This window comes from Aulostomus chinensis, chromosome 18, assembly GCF_037954235.1.
Source record: "Aulostomus chinensis isolate RoL2024-O1b breed Wild chromosome 18, RoL_Achi_v1.0, whole genome shotgun sequence".
NCBI lineage: Eukaryota > Metazoa > Chordata > Actinopteri > Syngnathiformes > Aulostomidae > Aulostomus > Aulostomus chinensis.
In genome coordinates, this window is record NC_141337.1 from 15,853,367 (window position 1) to 15,868,198 (window position 14,832).

At 45.3% G+C, this 14,832-nt stretch overlaps 1 protein-coding gene across 3 annotated transcripts in view; it reads right to left on the bottom strand.

Moving 5' to 3' along the window:
- Positions 1-14,832, bottom strand: part of tnrc18 (trinucleotide repeat containing 18) — a 50,001-nt gene that overhangs the window by 18,527 nt on the left and 16,642 nt on the right. For all 3 annotated transcript variants that reach the window (XM_086183969.1, XM_086183970.1, XM_086183971.1), the window contains exons 3-15: positions 14,679-14,819; positions 11,550-11,654; positions 9,581-11,398; positions 5,607-5,691; positions 5,148-5,362; positions 4,179-4,325; positions 3,669-3,853; positions 2,097-2,508; positions 1,010-1,948; positions 782-927; positions 552-685; positions 296-409; positions 8-185 (exon numbers count right to left, since the gene is read on the bottom strand). In XM_086183969.1, coding sequence (XP_086040095.1) covers positions 8-185; positions 296-409; positions 552-685; positions 782-927; positions 1,010-1,948; positions 2,097-2,508; positions 3,669-3,853; positions 4,179-4,325; positions 5,148-5,362; positions 5,607-5,691; positions 9,581-11,398; positions 11,550-11,654; positions 14,679-14,819 — 4,619 coding nt within the window. The remainder of the gene's footprint in view (positions 1-7; positions 186-295; positions 410-551; positions 686-781; positions 928-1,009; positions 1,949-2,096; positions 2,509-3,668; positions 3,854-4,178; positions 4,326-5,147; positions 5,363-5,606; positions 5,692-9,580; positions 11,399-11,549; positions 11,655-14,678; positions 14,820-14,832) is intronic.

Genomic DNA, 14,832 nt, shown 5'->3' on the forward strand with positions numbered 1-14,832 from the left:
GACTTACATCCTGGGCATGACTGGTGGATGGCTCCTGGTAATTCCAGCTCTTCTTTTTCTTTTTTTTCATCTTCACTCCCCCACTTCCTGTCTCTATGTCCTCCTCTTCTCTTGACATTCGAAACCTCTTCCTCTGTCCTTCCCCAGTTTCAGAGTCCTCCGAGTGTTGCATTGTCCTTCCAACCCTGAGACATTGGAATATTTGTACCTTACCAAGGGCAAAAATTGAACATGTGGCAAGACAAAACATAAATTAGGACAAAAACTGGTTGCTTTTGAGTTTCACATAACTCACTTTCCTGGCCTGCCGTCCAGTTTGGGGGGTGTGGCCAAATGTTTTCTTTTCCTGGGTCGTCCCCTGCCCCGCCTGGTAAGACTCCGCCTCTCGTCCTCATGCTGCCGACGTTCACTGACACAATCATAAATGAGTTACAGGTGTATGAACAAGGAGATGTGGCGGTGTGTTTTGCCAAGATTAATTAATCTTGTGTATGGTTCTACCAACAAGTGTGTTCAAGCCATCCGTATGAGCTGTGTGGGGTATCACTCACTGCTTGTCTCTGCGTCTCTGCAGCTTGCTCATCTCTCTCTGCTTCTCCTTATACATCTTCTGCAGCTCAGCCAGGCGGATGCGATATTCCACTTCCACCGCATCCAACATGTCCATGGACATTTTACTGAACAACTGCAGGCAAGACAGACAGACAAATAAGGGAAAACAAAATGAGAAAACTCCCAAAATCTCCTTCGTAGATGACCATGATATTCTTCTTAATCTTACCGGCTCCTCCTTCCTCTGCCTCCAGCTGTACTTCTTGTTGGGATCGAGCGTTCGGGGCAGATCGATGTGGGACTGTTTCTCTATGGCATCCAACAGAATTTGTCTGCTTGCTTCAAGAAGACAATCAAGGCCCTCTAATGCCAAATCTGGATTAAATTAATAGAGAATAAAATTAATGATGTGCTTTTATTCTCAAACCTCATTTTCTGAAATCTACTTCTTGCTCACCTTGCTCCATGTTGATGTTCTCCATCTCTCGCTGGGCCATTTGGCTGAGGAGGGCCATCCCTTCCAGTGCCACCATCTCCAGAGGTTCAGTGCTGCTGCTGCAGTCCGCATCCAAAGAGCGTTCAGTCAGTGATGAGGCCATGTGGATGCGTGGGCTAGCCTGGGCGATCTCACTGGCGGCCAGCAGGGCAAACATCCCTGCCATGGGATCTTCAGAAGCGATGAGCAGAGGGAGGGCAGCAGGTGGATACACTTCAGTGATGCTTTCCTTCTGACTAGGAGTGTGGGAGTTCTGCGGGGTGGCTGACTGTTGTGATTCATGCGCAGCGACGGTGCTTTGCTCCAATGACCCACACATCTGAGTGGAGTCCTGGCTGTCTGTGTCAGCAGTAATAGTTGATTGGTACAGTGTTTGGTCTGGGTCCTTGTAGACTTCTGCTTTAGGCTCGGCTTCTTGCAGTGGAGGAGAATATGGTTCCTGACAAGAGTAGGATGACAATTCCACCTTGATCTGCCCTCCCACCTTTTCTTCCTGTCTGATGTCATCTCGTGCTGGTGGAGGACTAGGAACGTGTAGGGGCAATGGCTGAGACTTCGAAACTTCTTCTCTGTTGTGGCTACTACAGACAGGGCTGCAACTCCCATGATGAGGACCTAAAGGTTCTGGTGTCAAGTCCAATTGATGCTTTTCCACGTCAGGCTCCTGTTTGAGGAAAGACCCCGTTTTTGTGGACTCTACTTTTTGTGGCTTAATGTCTACTTCCAGCAGTCTTGAATGGAGATGGGTTGAGGGCAAAGAGGCACCCGAAGCAGGAGAACGGGAGCGATGAGGTGGGATAATTTGCGGGTTTGCTGTTGCTGGTGTTGGGATGTGATATGCAGGGAAAGGCGAACCAAAAGGAGCCGTAATGGACTGGTAAGGGTAACCTGGAGGGATATCTGTGATGATCATCAGGAGAAAAAACAGTCGTTAGAGTCACTAGTAGATCCACACGCTATAATACACAGGTGTGATCCATTCCTTAATAGAACAGTCATTAATGAAAATGTGACCAGATGAACAGCAGACTTTGTTTTCTAGACTTACCAGAGTAGATGCCTTGATATGGTGCAGCTGACTTATGTCCCTCTCTCTGCTCCCTCCTTCCTGCCTCCCCGTCCTCGGCCGCCTCTTGCTTAGGCCGTCGTGGTGACGATGGAGGTGGTGAAGCCGAACGAGGGGAAGGTGGGTGAGGCAGGGGCGTAGGAGGGTGGGATAACACTCTCTGTCTCCCTTCCTCTGACTTAAGAGTGGTCACTGACGAGGGGAGCAGAGGCAGTGGGGTGAGGGAGGATGTAGACGGGGTTGGCGAGCGAGACGGTGGGGGAGGTTTGCGGGGATGCAAAATGGGAGAAGGAGATGGGGAAGATATTGAGCAGGGGTGTGGTTTGGGGTCGGTGTTCCGCTTGTCTATTTTGTCTTCTATGTCTGACCGGTGCTCACTGGCCTTTAAATGCTCCTGAAAGACATGAATGGTGACAGACTGTAGGCTCTGTGTGTGTACAATGCAAACAACAGTGCATCAGGGTTTAACTAATGTTGTGTCCTGAACTGTTCAGATTTCACAGCTGCATATTCCTGCATCATGTACAGTGGTTGCATATTCAATGTGTTCTTCAGCTGTACCTTGTGAAAAATGTTTTTGGTGTTACAATGGTGTTAATTGTGAAGTGGCAACACCAACAAGTCTAAATGAGCCTCTGTGCCCAAATTTCACTGGCTCAAAGTTGTCTGTAGTGTCAGGGCGAAGCTAATCAAGCTAAACATGGCAATTTACCCAGTTTCTTGCAGATTTTTAGCATTTATTAAACAAATGATTAACAAACAGCTTCAGCTGTACACATGTATATGTAACGTATTTACCGCAGATTTTGATTCGATTTATTTCCACTAATGCTGCAATCTGGTGGAAACACTATGTGGGTTTTTATGCACGATTGCAGTCCAGTTATAGAAACCTTTTATTTCAACTATTTTTGTTGTCCTAGTTTACAAGAACCGAAAAAAATTATATTGTACGCCTGCTTTCGGAACAGTAGGTGGCAATAGGCCCCTTCTGATTGTAGTCAGGCTTTTTTCTAGTTCACCTTTTACATCACATAATTAATAAATTAGCGAGAGGCATCCTTGTCAAAAAACAAGCAGAGCTGGTGCTGCAACTGGACTTGCAACAACTTATCTACATGTTGTTATTGTCCAATATGTCAAACACCAAGGGTACCTTTGGTTCCACAGGAAAAAAAAGGTTACAAGATATTTTCACTGGTGGTTAGTGTGACGACCCCAATCTACAACAGAAATACACTGGGGCTAAGAGTCACAGAGAGGGAAAAATGTAAACTTTTACTAGTTTATACTGACAGGTGTTCCAGATATTTTGTTCGTCCCATGCATATTAGTAAGGGCTAGAAAATATAAGAAAAACCTCTCAGTATAACCAACAGTAGGTCAATAGCACCACAAATTACAGCTTTCAAAGTGACCATTAAAACAAATCAACACATCACAAACAGATTTATAAAACCTGATTACAAACTTTGTAAAAAGAAAATAAACTAGCAGGTTGTTTTACATGACTGTATTGAGAGTATACAGTGTAGATGGTCAAATGTCACATACAACTAACTGTGCATTCCTCTGCAGCTCCAGGACCTGCGCTGTGTGCTGTTGAATCATGAGCAGCTCCTGTTGCCGGAACATCTGCTGCTGGGAGAGGAGCTGGAGCTGGGCAGCATGCTGCAGGGGGGTGCCTGTGCCGTACACCCCCGACCACACCGGGGCTCCACGCTCGAGCACATCACCTCCTGAAGAGACAGGGGAACATGAAGAAGACAAGGAACTTGAAAATTCATAATAGATGTAGACTCTTCAATGTGTCGTAATCATTATACTGACAATAAAGAAACAAGATTGTGTTTAATGGCACTGAGGACATTTTTACTTTTACAATAATCCATCCTTTACTCTGATGTTTCCTTCTAAAGTGGTACCAGAGGCAGAGACCACAACACTTATCAATATAAACACCTGTCTTCAGTTATTATCATTCAAATGCAACAGAACCATTTTTCAGAAACAGCGCTTCACTTTTATATGTACATGCTCTCATACACACTCACACATGCATACCATAGTGTGGCAGGTGTTCAGTAGGAATGACAATAAGCTGCCCAGATTGTGGGTCTCTGGCAAACTGGTAGGGTGGGGGAATTGAGCCTGGCAGGGATGGTGGATAGCCTGGCGGAAGGGTCTGGTGGAGGGATGAAGGCCCCAGGCCTGAGTTGGAGAAAATAGAAAAAAATACAATAAAATAAAAAATAAATTTGGAAAACAATATTATGGAAAAAGACACGAACAGAGGAAGTACACATTTCCCAGCAAAGCCACAACTAACGTTTTCTTTACACATATCTAGAAGCAAACACTCAAGTTAGCTACTTTAGTGGGGGTTTTGTTTAAGTTTCCCTCTAGGTGCAGAGAGAGCTGGCCCTTGGGGAGCTGTGTGTGTGTGTCCCTATGCGTGTGTTGTCTTATGTGTGTTCAATACGCTCATAGTCTGTTATTTCTGGACAGCGAGACCGGCATGTCCTGCAAAGTTCAGAAATGTCTGTGGCATTTGACCCCTGGAAGCTGCTGCTGATTCTGAAAGAACCCCAGCCAGCACATCCCTCTTCTGCTACGCCAATCAGAAGCCGCTACACAGGAACATGTAGAATTCTGCAAGCATGCCATGTGCTGGTGTTGAAATGAGTTAAACTCTGTCTTTTGCACCAGGTTGGACGACAGAGAGTGAAACATAGATGTCAACTGAAAACTGGGCCACAACACACATTTAACTACCAGAAAATGGTTGAGTTGTTCCTATCCATAGCTGGCAATGCACATCTGTGTTCCTATGAGATGGCAGCTCACACATTGCTTGACACCACAACGCTGGGATTCAAACATTGTGCCCATAAATCTAAGTCAACAGAAAAGTTTTTACCTTCCTATGAATTATTTCACTATTTGTGGTACAATGTAACCTATGATATTCTTTTGCAACAAACATAAGCAAAATATCATGTGTTGTATCATGTCATGTGTCCAGCCACATACTGTATGGCGAGCTGGAGAGCCAGACTGGGGGGGCTCCAGGACGGGGCAACCAGGGGTGAGAGGTCAGAGTTGAGTGGTCAGGATGCCAGCGCCCAGCCCCTCCTGTCACCATAAGGTTTGGGGTCATGAGGCTGGTTGTCATCATATTGGGTGTCAAGCCAGTAGAAAGTGGGGGAGGGTGCATCTGGGTGAACTCTGCCAGCTCTTTGGACTCTCTATTGGGAGACAAGAGGCATTTTTTTTTTTAAATCCCTCAAGGATGCATATTGCTCAATGAAAAATTACACTGTTTTCAGAATAATTGTGGATATTTTGTACCCCATTTCCGATGGATACCAAATTTGAGATGAAAGAGACTATTTGGCACAAGTAGGTAAAAAAAATAAATAAATAAATTCAAAAACTGCAGGCATTAAAAACAAGAAACACCGTGTGCAACGGTGTTCAGGTCCCCCTCACCTGAGCACTTTCTCGTCTCGTTCCAGCCGGCCTGCAAGCAGTCTATCTTCATGATGACGACTACGGTCCTCAGCTCGTTCCTCATCTGTGACGGAGCACATGGGGATTCAGGCAAAAAGAAAGAAAAAATAAGATCATAAAGTAAGGAACCAAAACCCTTTGTCAAAAGAACAAGTAAATTAAAAAAAAAAAAAAACACTACAAAAATGTGACTTAATTTCCGAAAAAAAAGCTGCATATCTGTAAGGACACAGGTATCTATCTGCAGGCATCTGTCTACATCATGCACCAAAGCAACAGTATGACCACAGATATAAGATGGCAGCATGCAAGGCTAAACATCAAAACCCTGTGAAAAATACTTTCTGCTTTGTGAATGTACATTTAATGCTTCACAGAATAAAAGCATTTTAGTTATCTAATTCTTTGGATTTTTTGACCATCAAGGAGCGAGGATTAGGTAACATCCAGAATCGAAAAGCAGAATCTGAAAAAATAAATTATCCCCAATTCTAGAAATTAATTTCTTGAATCTGAACAAACATGTAAAACATCATAAATAAAGAAATGTGTGCAATGATCGGGGATGGGTATCATTAGGATTTAATTGATACTGTTAACGATACCACACGCAACATTTTTGGTACAGACATGAATAGAGCTACCCTAATGCTTTGGGGATTTGAGGCTTTATTCATTGCTATGGCAATCGATGCCCAAATCAGTATTAGATGATGTCACCCCCCCCCCCCCCCCCATTAGGCTACAACGATAATAACAAATGAGGCAATCCTACTGGTGCAACATTATGTGTATTATTCATGATTCAAAGCATGGATTATCATGACTTGTTCCTAGACAGAGCTCAAACTTCATAGTTTTATGAGTCGCGACTCTCATCTGAAGTGACCAGTGATGAGCTGCCATTGACACATGACCGCCCTGCAGCCAGGCTTCAAGAACACAACACAGACATGATGTTTATAAAAAAACAAAACAAAAAAAACAAAACGGAAAAACTTTCAAATTTGCTGAGGTCACCCGAAAAAAATGTCTAGTGCCAGATCTGCCAAAGGAAGCTGGCACATCACAAATCCACTATGGCTTTGGCTAATCACCTGAAAACTGTAAGTCACTGCTGAGCCGTCACACTTGCTAGACAATACTATGGCTGATTGCTTGTTTAGTTAGTCAAATGAATTCTGTTACATGTTGATTTAGGTGAAGCTTTGATTTTTTTGCAGGTAATTCACAGCAGCTGTCAAGGGGTGTTTTTACGTGGGGGAGGGGGAAGATGGATGAGCCCAGCAGGGATGTTTGTTTACAAATGATCACAATTCAAGACAAAGAGCTTGGACACGACAGTTTGCCTCAAAGGAAACTAAAACAGCCCAACAACGCAGCAACATTTAGGATCATAAGCTGATAAAGTCATCAGTCTCCTCTCTCCTACTGTCTGCGCTCGCACTTGTGTTTGAAATGACAATGAAACTCTTCTTAGGTACATATTTGATCATTTCTGACAAGACCTAGCGACTAAACATGGCTCAGTTCAAGAACACTACATGCTAACTCATTTGCTTATGCTACAGCTTGGAGCTGTTAAAACTCTTGATTAAATAACCTCGCCCCACAAACACACAACTGTGCTGTGATTTCAGCTACATTCGGAATAAAAAGGATCACTCAGAGAGAGTTACAAGCTATGGTGGATCCTTCTGAAGTGCTACTCATGTCTGTGTGGCACCAGCAGCTTCGGCACCATTTGGGGCAATTGCCGCCTACCTTAGATTTAATTAATGTGACACACCATAAATACCAAAGGCGGCACTTAGTCAAGGATCTTATCGGTACTTCAATACTGACACAACCACATACCATTACCAATTAATATCTCAATATCCATCCTGAGCTATGAAAAACTGTATCAAATTGTAGGTCTAAGAGAAACCATAATGAAAGCTGGTCCGTTAGAGGCGAAAAATAGGTGACAGCAGAAGAGAGGGAGAGGTAAAAAGGAGGCTTTCTGTATACTGGTGAGCAAAACAAGAGGAGAAGCTACAAATATGATTGAAAATTGTCAGGCTACTCAGAGTGTGTGCACACTTACTGTACACACACTAGCAAGTGTCAGCTGTTATCAGTCATTAGTCTCATTGCCACAGTTGATGTGTGAACCACATACCACCACTGCCTAATTGTATGCAAACCCATCTTTACATTCCTCCTCTTACTAGGATGATCACTGACAGAAGACAAGTTTAAAGCTGCAGCCCTCTCACTCTGTTGGGCAAAGAATAAACATGAGGATCTCCTTGTACTGGTACCCGTGAACCCTATGCTCTTTCATCTTGTCAACTCTGACTGAAGGTCCCAGAGCAGCAGAGATGGAGCGAACGGTTTTATACAAGTGCGCTGAACCATTCACTGTGCTAGAAGTGTGTGTTTATGTGCTTGTGCGTGCGTGTGTGTGTGTGCTGTCGGTAGAGGGACAAGAGACTAACAATCCCTGACATGCTCCGCGGGAAAGGTTTCAAGACTGTTACCAAGGTTACAGGAGCCTGTCCCACATGCTATACTCTCCGCATCAAAATAGTAGCGTTTAGCACTCTCTCTCCTCTATCGCTGGTCTTCCCTCTATCTCTACCCTTTTCACTTCTTTCAATCCTGTCATACGTCTCACTTCCAGCCTATCAAACTATCGATCTACGTCCATCTCGCTTATCGTAAGCCCATCCCTCCTCTTTACCCTCCCGACTCTTCCCGCTTCCCTCCGTCTCTCCACCCATCCATCTATTTGCGTTCTGTGTCAATTCGCAGCTGTTTATTCATAGCAAGGGACTATTAGACCAATCGTTCTGCTTCAGCGAAGAAACGCCCTCAACAGGGACAAACACACACATGCATGCACACGTGCGCGTTAATACACAATCACAAAACATCTACTGTATCTCATAAATACACACAATTCCTCATATGCACCTTCACAGGCACACACACATTAACGTAGTCCATCACTCACAAGACTGATCATTGCTTAGCAACGCACCCATGGTCTTATTGTAATTCAAGGCTTGTTTGTAGCTTTTAGCAGCACTCTGTAATGACATGTTTAATGCAGAGAGGGTGGTGGTAGGGTGGGAGGGTGGAGGCAGCCCACATTGAAGAAAAGAGTGGAGAAAGAGCAGGGGGCCTGAGGTGGGACAAGGAGGGAGCGCCTCTACAAAGACCATCTCAGAAGGAGAGAGACACTGAAGTAAAATGAAAAGAGTGAGAGGCTGAGAAAGTGTGAGGGTGAACAGTGGGAGGACGGAAAAGAGTGAGAAGCAGAAACAAGGCAAAAGACAGAGGGATGGAAAGGAAGCAGAATGACCTTGGCGTGCATGAAAAGAGTACACTATGACAGGAATGTCTATGCAGCACAGAGAAGCTACTGACTTGCCAGAAGGAACCTTACAACAAAATACATCCATGACGTAATTCTGAATCTAAGTGAAAACCATTCCAATCGCATTACATGCATAAACACCTCAACATCAAACACCAATGAGGAAATATGATAGACAAGAAAATGTATCGCTCCATATTCATTGCAACCAAAATGAGGAATCGTTTGTTCTTAGTTCTTTTAACTTAGCATATCTGTGTTCCCCGTGGTGTGATTGTGAGGAAGCCATAGCAAAGAGTTGAAAGCAGAAGCAAGAAGAAATGTATTGACAAATGTTTCAAATGTGTTTAAAATGCACTTAATTTAACTTTCCAGGCACAATAAAATGACTTGTGCAATCAGCTTAGTAAACTCCGAAAAAGACTCAAATCCATAGCCAATTAAAATAGATAAACATAAATGACGACAGTTCAAGAGCAGTTTACAGACACTAGAGGGTTTACAGCACATCACACAGGAATAAGTCTGAGGTGACTATGAGGCGTTAAAAACTGTTGCATCCATCATACATAAAAGACATCATTACCTTTAATGGCTGTTTGCAGCAGGGGTCTCTGGTTATCTGAGGGTCCACTGGTCTGTTTACTGGTGCTGCTGCTGTCTCTCTGCCGGGCAACAGCTACAGCAATACCAACCGGAGGGTGGCGCACCTCACCCTCGCCCTCCCGGCCAAATGACCTAGCACTGTCTGGCCGTTCTTGCTCTCTCTTTAGCTGGGGAGGCACCCTCAGTGACCCAGAACCACCTGACCCAACAACTAGCCTTTCGCGGTCTCGCTCCCTTTCTCGTTCTTGCTCTCTGTCCCTCTCACTGTCCATCCCTATGCAACCCAGACCCCCAAAGGGCCCTCGGGACTCAGCTGTGTGCCTGGAGGACCCAGCACTGTCAGCAGCAAAGTTTCCACTGTATTTAATCAGACTCTGCATGGCCGACACTTCTGAGGAGTCTGAGGCTGTCCCGCTGCCTCGTTCCCCTCCACTGGACCCACCAACCAATGACCCACCAGGTCGGTAGAGAGCCGATGTATCCAGGTAGCGTCTCTGACTCCCCTCCTCAACTGCACGGCCATGTCCATGTTGTGAGGGGTGTGTCTGGGGGGAATGGCTATGGGAGTGTGAGTTATTGTTGGGCCGGTGGGCTGTGTGAGGGGAATGGGAGATGTGCGTGTGTGAAGGTTGGCTGTGAGGAGAAGAGAGTGTGTGTCCATGTTGGGCAGCGAGGGCAGCCATGTGACTGGTGGCATAGTTTGACAACGGACTAATAGTGTTCCACTTAGACTCTACTCCGGACCGTTCTAAGCCCAGTCTAGCAGGATGTTTTGAGGCGTCCCTTGCTTCTGGGCTAAACCGTGATTGACTGGAGGAGTGTGTTGAGTCTTGGCCTCGTTTACTAACGGACCCATTGGAACAAATCACAGAACCTTCCTCTCTTTGATTGCTTGAATTGCTTGATTGGGAGAGCCGAGGATTTTCAATCAGGCTCCTCTCAGGAAATCTGTAGCTTTCCCTGTCCCGCTCTCTGTCTCGTTCCCGCTCTCGTTCTCGCTCCCTGTCCCGCTCTCGTTCTCTGTCCCGTTCCCTATCCCCTCCTCTTTCTCTGTGTTTGTTGTCACGGGCCTGGGAAGCAATTTGGATGGGCCCGGCCCGCTCGTCGTAAACCTCCACAGAAGGCACATATGTAGGTGCGCTGACTCGTTGCTCTCTGATAGACTCTCTGAGTGTAAGGGGGTGGGGCTGACCAGAGGCAGAGGGCTGAAGCGCTGGAGGAAGGACATAGGAGATGTGGAGGGTCCCTGCTGATGTGGCCACAGAGTCATTTCTCCTTTGTCTGTCTGAGTGAGTGGTGGCCAATGAGTTTGTGTTATTTGAGTTATGGTGGGGTCGAGAGCCACCATCCTCCTCCCGACCCCCTCTGTCAGTTTCTGCTCCAAGGAGCCTGTTCACCCCACCACCCCCACCTAGAGGGAAGCAGGGCTGTGTGGGTGATGGTCTGGACCTGGACTCCACTGTGGAAGGCTGGGAGTGTGATTTCTGCTGGTGGTGATGAGGATGGAACGGCCAACCATCTCTATCTGCGTCTCGCTCCCTCTCTTTCTCTCGCTCCCTATCGCTGCTCCTCATGCGGCGGTCCTCCTCACTCCTCCCATCCTGCGTCAGGTCCACCACGCTATGTGGCCGATGTTCCTCTCTGTCCCGCTCTCTCTCCCTCTCTCCACGGTAGTGCCTCTCCCTGCCTCCGTCTCGGGACGTCCTTTGAGGAGGCGTGGGGCTGGACAGGGAGGTCGGAGGAGCAGATGGAGGGTGGAGAGGCGACTGACTTATAGAGGCTGGCAGATAGAAGCTCTCTAAAACACATAAAGCAAGCAATTCAAGAAACACTTAAGAACTACATTGATACAACACAAACTGTTGAAACAGGCGACTGAGTGAGAGATGAACTTCCCAGGATATGACAGAATCTAAAATACTGACACGTCTCCACAGAAGGCGGCTGACCTTTATGAGAGTCGTAGAGGGGGTGCTGGGAGAGCGAGGATGGGTCCAGGTGCCCCAGGGACAAGTACGGGCTGGAGTACAGACTGCCTGGCAGAGGAGGGTAACCTGAAGACACAAACACAGGCCATATAGAATGAGATTACATCACACCACTGTTTCAACACCTTTTCCTGTCATATAAAAATAATGGCTCCTTGAATTTTATCGGTACCATATGCAGAATTTGGACAACTCTCAGGACATGCAGCACTGGAATATTAAAAGCTGATGGCATCTAGTATCTAGAATTTAAGCTGAAACTATCAGCAATAATTTCAATAACCAATTTCTGTTTCAAGTTTTGAACTCAGAGTATTTGTTTTACTTTATACTGAGTGGTATGTACAACACTTTATCCACCAGTACAGGAAAACTTTCTCGACCTGCACACTAGTCAAATTATATGACTATGTGCAACCCAGATCAAACCACTTCCAAACCGTGTCAGACTGATTTTCTTTTTGCCTGTTACAGTTACTTCTACTGTACCTCCTACCTACATTCATTGGTTTCATTCATGGGCTTGTGGTTGTTGTTGGGCAAGAGTCTGCCTGACAGCCAGCTGCTGCTCTCAGCGACCAGATCTTATTATAGACAAAGCTTCACACCTGCTCAAGATTTCTGTGTTAGGACTAAGCTAGCTGTAACTCCAATACTGGCTAGTGTCAATGCACCACCCACAGAGGGCGAGACATTCCCAGTTGCCACACTCCAGCCATTCCAAGACATCTCAAAGATGCCGCTGCCATTCCAAAACGACGCACCAAGCTGCAGAGCCGAAATATAAATCTTTCTGTTTTGAGAGGAGAAATGGAGAAGCTGAGCAAGGCGGGCGTTGGTGTCAGTGGTTGAAGAAAGGCATGGAGAGACAGAAATATAAGAGGAGGGATGTGAGGCAAGTAAAGGCATGTGGGATAGCTTTCTTGCAAAGCTCCTTTAACCACAGAAAACCGCTAACCTTGATCTCTCACAGCTTTGATACGGGGTTCCTGTGCAGCTATGGTGCATCCCAGGCATATCCAAAGTCTGCCTCTTAGCTGCTGCCTGGAAACATTTCTAGCTTTCAGTAACTTTAGCAGCCAGTAAAGCCAGCCACCAGGTATTAAGAAGCTCTGTTAGGCCGTGAAGGATCCTATTCATATCTGAGCAACACAGGTCTACGGGCTCTTTAGTCAAAGGGGGTTTTTAGCCTCTTCAGCATAGGATACTAAGTCGAAATTCAGGCTTAACTTTTAAAGTCAAGTGTCGAAAGTTCATCTATCTTTTATCCCTGCCCGCTTATGTGGCTGAATACTAAGTCAGACAAAGTGTGGATATTTCTCACCTCGAAGGGATATCCCAATGCAGATGTCGAGGACTCTGAATACATTAACAAATGTCAAAATTTAAGTATTAGTTAATAACATAATGTTGAGGGAACGACCTCATGCTCAGATGATATTATCCCTAAAAGCCAATTCAGTTCACTACCTACCCAATTCACATACGAAGAACATCAACAAAAGCAAAAATCCAAAAAAGCATAATTCAGAAATCAACACGAGTTGCATCAGACCCATGTACACCTACAAAACTAAGAGCTGCACACACGTTCGGGCTCTCTCAGGCTGCCAAATGATCACAACAAGTGACACAATTTTGAAACTTAATTTTGATGACAGAGCAGCATCTATACCATCTTGAAACTCATTATTCTAATAGGTAAATAATAACCTTTGTGACACTATACCTTTTAAGAATATAGACTTTGCAGTCAGCATATTAAAAGCATATTCTAAATAAAAAAGGAGTTCTGATTTATCAAGTTTTGTAAGGCTGAGGGGGGAAAGCATGGCTCAGAGGTAGAGTGGCCGTCAAGCAACTGAAGGCTCGCTGGTTCAATCCTCACTTCCCTCGGTGACCATGTAGACGTATCCTTGAGCAAGATACTGAACCCTTAATTGCTCCTGATGGCCTTGTGATGGACTGGTGACCCATCCATGGTGAACCCCGCCTTTCCCCCAATGTCAGCTGGGATAGGCTCCAGCCAGGCTGAGTATCAAATGTCAAGACTTTAAGGCACTTTGTCATTATAGACGTGAGGAATAAATATTTCTATTAAAGAGTTATGAAGTTAAGCTATAAATAAAAAGGTATTAGTAACACATAAAATTGAAGTTGCAATATATTGACAATCAATGGTGTTTCACGTGTTGTTGACATGCGAGTTGTAGTCTAATCAAATCTTGAGGCCAGTGAAGATTCACACCTCTAATGTCAAGAGCTACATGCTCTTTACTCACGAGAAAACAATTATCTATCATAATCTCAGGGTCACTTGTGTGTTAGTGTCTCTCCACTTCACCTGTCCTTCCTTACCCAAAAGAAAGTAAGATCAGGTCTGAAAACCATCTAATTACCTGTGATCTGATTTGCAGTGTTTGAAAGCACTGAACAAGATTTGTGTCACACAGGCGATGCAATCAGTTTTTAAATGAAACCTAAATGGATCCATTCGTCCTTCTCCCTTTACCTCAGTAAAATTCACAGCGGGATGCGTTTCGTTCTATCTGACCTTCCACTCTAGTGAGATTTGATCAGGGGACACAAAGGGAGGTGAGGGAATAAGGAAGGAACAGGCATTCAATCACTTACTGAACAGGCCTTAAGAGAAAGAGGACAGAGGACAAAGGGAGAGGACAAAAACACATATGCCTTTGTGGTGTGTGTGTGTGTGTGTGTGTGTGTGTGTGTGTGTGTGTTGGTAAGTTAGGTCAGAAGAGAGATGCTGAAAACTGGGGCAGGAGAGAGAAAGTGCATATTGGACAGGAGGATCAAAAAAAGAACAAGGGAGAGGAAGACAGATTACAGTACAGCTTGGCAGGTGAAAGTAAGGGACAGAGGAAGCGAGACACATTTAGTACAGAGCCAAGAGCACAGCTAGCAGCACAGGGACAGAAATGGAACAGCATCCCACTGGTGTAAGCAATGAGAAGCAGAAGAGGAACACGCCTCCTGGGCATTGGATGGAAGAGGACTCAGAGAAATGTCCTGGAAAATATGGTGTCCCTTTTAAGTTATGATTTATGAAATGGTGAGCAAACGAAGTACCTTCATGAGCATGTGATGCCCAGAGCTGAGCCATCTGTAGACCACTGGGATTGGTTGATCTGAATGTAGGGTCAGAAGTCAAGGGGGAGGGGCCTGGATATCCTGACAGGAAGGGACTGGAACCAGCTGGGAAGGCATCACCTTGGAAAATGAA